The 6,000-nt window shown below is 37.0% G+C and overlaps 1 protein-coding gene across 3 annotated transcripts in view; it reads right to left on the bottom strand.

Moving 5' to 3' along the window:
* Positions 1–3,237: 3,237 nt before the first annotated feature.
* The window catches only part of STXBP5 (syntaxin binding protein 5), a gene marked incomplete at both ends in the record, with an annotated part of 100,378 nt that continues 97,615 nt past the window's right edge, over positions 3,238–6,000 (bottom strand). For all 3 annotated transcript variants that reach the window (XM_079549897.1, XM_079549898.1, XM_079549899.1), the window contains 2 exons: positions 3,238–3,279; positions 4,347–4,567. In XM_079549897.1, the coding sequence (XP_079406023.1) occupies positions 3,238–3,279; positions 4,347–4,567 (263 nt within the window). The remainder of the gene's footprint in view (positions 3,280–4,346; positions 4,568–6,000) is intronic.

Genomic DNA, 6,000 nt, shown 5'->3' with positions numbered 1-6,000 from the left:
AAAAGGAAAAGAGTAAAGGAAAATGAAAAGGAAAAAGGAGATGAAACTTGCTTCCAAAATCCTCCTTTGGATGTAGCTTTCTAACATCACCTGTCATGTAAATACCACCTCAGGCAAAAATCTTTGTATATAGACAGACAAAGAGCACAACTATATATTACTACATTTGAAGAACAAATCACTGGAGATGCCTGTGGTGTAACACTTTCAGACTTATTTGGAATACACGCATATTTACACATATCAACATTCAGAAGTTACAATTTGGCAGGACTAAGGTGAAGAAAAGCTTCTTCAGTTTACAGTTCCTAATGAGACACACTACATATAAACAGATAGGTAGCAGCAGTTTCTTACACTTCCATCAAAAAAAATAAAAAAGTAATAGCTCAATTGCATCTTGTAATTTTCCAGACACTCTAAAAAAGTTTCACACAACTAAAATGCTAGCAAAAAAAATCAGGGGTGCTTCCCCCCAAAAGGATTTTAATGTACTTTGCTGTACAGAAGGTGCACCACCAAGAGCAGAATAAGATACGTCTATGATCAACTTCCTTCCGCAGAGAAGGAAAAAGAAACATTTTACACTGAGATTGTACGTAGCCCCTGTTATTGACCAAGAACCATTTTCGTATTCATCTCACGATCTGTCCTTTCTTTAGCTTTCGTTCCTAGAAACATGTGCAACAAAAGATTCAAGCACGATAGATTCTGTAATACCAAACAAACCTCTACTCTCCCCTGGCACATGGTCTCTCAATGCCTCATTTTTTGCTTGCTGGTGGTCAACAAATGTATCTCAATGGGAAAGTTCAGTATGCTTTTCTTCCAAGCCAAGGCCATCTTCCTTTGAAATTATAAGACAGTTTTCTGTGTATTTATGCCATCTCCCATTCCCCCCAGAGACTAACCAGACTAATTTTTCAGGATGTTCTGAAATACGGTTTGTATTTCACCAAGTATTATTTCACCAATTTCAATAATAATCGGTCATTCCAATTTATGAATGTGAGAAAAGGAAGGATGCAAAATATCAGGTAGGGTAGGGTTTTTTTTTGTAAATTGTATGACCATAATTTACCTGGACTTTAAACAAAATCGTACTGTTTTAAATATGCATTAGTTGGACATAAAATAGGCAGAGGCAAAAAGTACACGTAGAAAGCAGAGTTAAGTAACCAGAGCTAACATTGCCTCATTAGATATGGTAGAGAGACGTCAAGAAATCATAATGCTGCACATTCAGATGGTGATGTTCAAATACGTTAAGGTCCTTGAACAGCTCACATGGTATTGTATGCCCTCATACTGACAACAAAAATTCACTTATTTTTACCAAATGCCACAACAGATCCTCATCTATTGTGTGGCAACCCTCCCCACAGCAGGAGTGGTGATCTTTAAGGTCCCTTCCAACTCAAGCTATTCAATGACTGAGAAAATCATAATATTTATCAATTTGTGCTACAAAACCCAAAGTGCATTTGCTGGGATGAGTGACAAATTTTAAAAATGAATTAAGAACCATTATTAACTTTACTATTTGGCATCTTTTTAATGTGCATTGTAAGGATCACATATCTACATACCTGAAAAATAACTTTAAAATACAAATTATAGCCTGTGTTCGGCTTGAGTAACATTTGGAATGTGTATGAAAAAAAAACACACATAGAATGTGGTACTCGGACAAGCAGGCTCAAATGATTTCAGACCATATTGCAAGAAATGGCCTACAGAATGACCTACCAGCTTCTAAGCATTCCCTTTCGTAAAATAAAAACAGTAACTACTCCTGCCTTTCTGAGGAAAACGGAGGCCAAATTCATTTTTGAAATGCAAACATTTATTTTAAAAGACCTCTGGTCAACCCCGCTGTTGCAGCTTCAGTGCAGCACCCATTAACATGTTCACTCAGCTAAATTATTTACCTCACCCAACTCAATGATTATTTCACCACTTTCTGAAGTTTTAGTGGACACATTATTTCCCACATAACTGAAAACACCGCTTTAGAGACTAAACCCAAACTTCAGGCAAGCTGCCTTTAGCACGTGGTGGGGCTGAGATAGGTACTTGTAAAATAGCTCTACAAGCAGGATTTAGAAATCAGCTGAACAATATCCTGACAATTATTGAATAGTAGATGCTTGCCTTTATTCATGCATCAGCACCTCCACGGTGTGTAAAAATGATTGAAAACCTGAGTACAAGATTATCTGATTTAATAGTAAAGGATTAAAGGGGCATCCAGAACTTAAGTTTTAAGCAAAACTATCCCAGCTATTTTAATTAATGGCTGTAAAGATACATTCTGTTAAAGTTCTATAAAAATTCACAGCATGAATAGAACCCACAGCCAATTCTAAACATTACACAAACTGAACCAATAACTATTTTTGGCAAAAAGTAATATGAAACCAAACTAAAGTTGAAGTATTCTTACCACAATGAATATGTTACCACATTTCACACTGCACATCCATAACACAAATGAAAATTCCCAGCATGACACATTCCAGTCATATTCACTTGACTTCTTTTAATGCAAAAACTGTGTATTCTCTTGGTTTGCACTTCACAGAATATGATGTGAATACAAGAATACCAGATTGGGGTCCAAGAAAAGACTGCACAGGTCAACTATGTATACAATTTTCAACATGAAATCTTCCAAGCTTCCAGCTTTTCTGATGAAAGAAATGACAGCAAGCTTCCACTCTTCTTCAACAATAATGGTAAATATAGTGAGTCCTAGAGAGGGTAAGCCTAAGTCAGCTACTGTCCAGCAAGACAAACAACTTTATTCCAGCTTTTGGACCCCTGATTTATTGCCTCTCCTCACAGGGAGGGTATAACACTGGCAGCAAGTACAACAGCACAAAAACTTTTGGCATGAGATATTAACACAGGATTGACCCTGAACTGCCCCTGCCCATCACACCACATTCTTCCTTTATGTCTTTTCCACATATTCCAATTACCTGCCTGTATTCCAACTCTCAGCTATCCAACAACGAAGAAACACTCAGCTTTTCTATCTTTGTGTGTGTTTCTCTTATATATAAAGCTCCTCAGTTAAAGCCATGGCTGAGGTAAAACAGTGTGTGATTTGTGCTAGAAACAACATCATCCAATGTTGAATACTCCTTTAAATTTCAATGTTCCTGTCAAAATTAATGAAAACCAAGATTTTTTCATCAGGACAAAATTAAACGATGTAATCAATGAGCATCATCAGAACTGGTACCACTTCTTGTCTTTGTACTTCAACATCATCTGAAAAAAAAAAAACAACGACAGTTTGTAATTAATGTCTCTGTTATGCACCAAAAAGTACGATACAAATAAACTGTACATTTATGAAGCCTCAGTATTGAGCAGTGAGTGTTTGGCACAATAAATTTTCTAAGGTTGACATTTCTGCTGATCTTCTGGTCTCTGATAGAAAAACAATTTTGAGAGAACAGGAGGGTTGCGCAGGAGTTTGGGGCATGGAAAGAGATCTGCATGAACACTTAACAAAATAGCTATCCTTTTTATTAACAGAGGGAAAAACAAGCTTGGATTCATAGAATCTGCATATAACTGGATCTTTCTTAGGTACCACAGGAATCCCACAGAGAGCATTACTAATTACGTAAGGCCTGGAGCACAGGCCTTATGAGGAGTGGTTGAAGGAACTGGGATTGTTCAGTCTGGAGAAGAGGAGGCTCAGGGGAGACCTTATTGCTCTCTATAATAACTTGTAGTGAGCTGAGGGTTGGCCTCTTCTCTCGTGTAACTGGTGATAGGATTAGAGGGAATGGCTTCAAGCTGCATCAGGGGAGATTCAGGCTGGATGTTAGGAAATACTACTTCTCTGAAAGACTGGTCAGGCACTGGAATGGGCTGCCCAGAGAGGTGGTGGAGTCAATGACCCTGGAGAGGTGTTCAAGGAATGTTTGGATGTTGAAGGCTTAGAGAGAACTATTGGTGATAGGTGGATGGTTGGATTGGATGATCTTATAAGTCTCTTCCAACCTTGTTGTTTCTGTGATTCTGTGATTATCTAATTCAGTGACAAATTCATTCAGTAATGGGAAACAAGCAGCCCTTTTGGAAGTCTACACACTACTCAAATAGATGGCCTACCCCAGACCACTGTGCCAAAAGACAAAGCTGCTTACCTTAATACTTATTGGGAGAAACAACTGCTAAATAAAAAATGACAATTTTAGACTTCTTTAGAAGTCTAAAACCTTTTAGACTTCTTTAAAACGCCTTTAAAGCAGAAGTCAGTTACTTGTAAAGCTTATAATAGTCAATCAATGTAATACTCTCAGTTTAACATGCAGTGAAATTACCTCATGAGCATGTTTAGAGAAAGAATCAGCACTGTACAGCATAGCTGCAGTTTTTTCTTCCAGTTCTCCTAGCTTCTGTCCTCTTTCATCCAGTGCCAACCGGGCTCGTGCTAATTCCCCAACTACACCAGATGCTGCTCCTTTGACACCTTCAATACCTCCAGGACCTGGAATATGCTGGGCAAGACTTCTTGATGCCTTCCCAGATGCTGATTCTCCAACTGGAGGCATTTTCAAGGCAGAAAAAGAGAGAAGTAAGGTTTCTTATCATTATTACATAAACATTAATGTAACTGATTTATAAAAAAGCTGTTTTTTTTTTTCACGTACCTCATCATAAGCATGTATATGAGCAATATTCACTACTCTGTTTAATCAAATTGAGATTTTAAAGCATATTTCAGAGCTTCCAGGCACGTTATACAATTTTAACCTTGTCAAAACTCAAGTGTGAAAGTAAAATGCTCACAACAGCCGTGGCATCACTGTAATTAACAGAATTATATCAGCAAAACAGTTTTTAAACAACATAGCTTGCTTCACAGGGAGGTGTTATGAATTCAGCAAAACAGGAGAACTTTGCTTATACAAGCTGTGGTCTATTCTCTAAAGCCTTTGCTGATATAGTCAGAGAGTATGATTCTATCTGCGTAAGTTTCCTTTGGTGGAAGCTCAGTTTTAGATTCAGACATGGAACAATCACATATTATGGCTCCCATTACATAACAGACCATGTTATTAAAAAGAAAGTAACGTACATAAGGAAAAGATCAGTTCATCTAAAAATAAACACAATTTGTAAACTGAACAGCTATCACTCTAGTGACTGTACTGACTATATCTCCTTTGCTCTTAATGGGACATCAGCCACCTTGTTCAGTCTAGACCTTTAATGGAGGTATCAATCTCTCTCAAGCTGAAATGTATACTCTACAGAAATTTGAGGAGGCCCCAAATGGTCTTTTTGGGTGCTAAAGTAAAATAAGCAGATGATTTATTTTGTAGCTCTGATTTTTAAACAGTGCAATTATAGTTAATTTCTTTTTTTCCACCTCTAACAATGAATGTTTAACAAATCTTATTGCAGAATTTCAGGTTTCCGATTTCATGCTTCTAAAAAGAAAAAAATTCTTTTCAACTAACACTATAAACATTTTTTTTTCTTGAGAAGCATATCTGAAGTCATTTCACTTATTACAGGCAGATTCTGCCATGATCCTCATGTTAAATACTAACACTTCAAAGACATTTTCAGATGTCCCAGTTGTGACTGAACTCATTTTCAGGTCACAATTCATCCAGCTTTCCTCCCTGTTCAGTATTTTCCTTCTGACAATTCAAACCAAAACAGTTTTCTATTGTAAACCACAAAGCCTAAGATGATTATAAAACCCATTTGTGATATCCTTAAAAATAGGTCAGAAGAGTCAATGCAGTATGGTGAAAACTCACAGTGATGGAAAAAGAGAATCTTTCAAGTGTGGTTTTCTTTTGCCGTGAATGGGCAGTTTTTTCCTGGCCCAGTTACACTATTTAGATGTGCAACTTCTACATGCAGGTTTCTCTAATCGAATAACTTGATCAACCTTTCAAAGCATTACATGTTTACAATTGCAAATGTAATATTTAAATTGGAAAATGTCTCTAACTATTT

Source organism: Tetrao urogallus (assembly GCF_951394365.1).
Source record: "Tetrao urogallus genome assembly, chromosome: 2".
Lineage (NCBI taxonomy): Eukaryota > Metazoa > Chordata > Aves > Galliformes > Phasianidae > Tetrao > Tetrao urogallus.
This window is presented reverse-complemented; position numbering and strand designations above follow the sequence as displayed.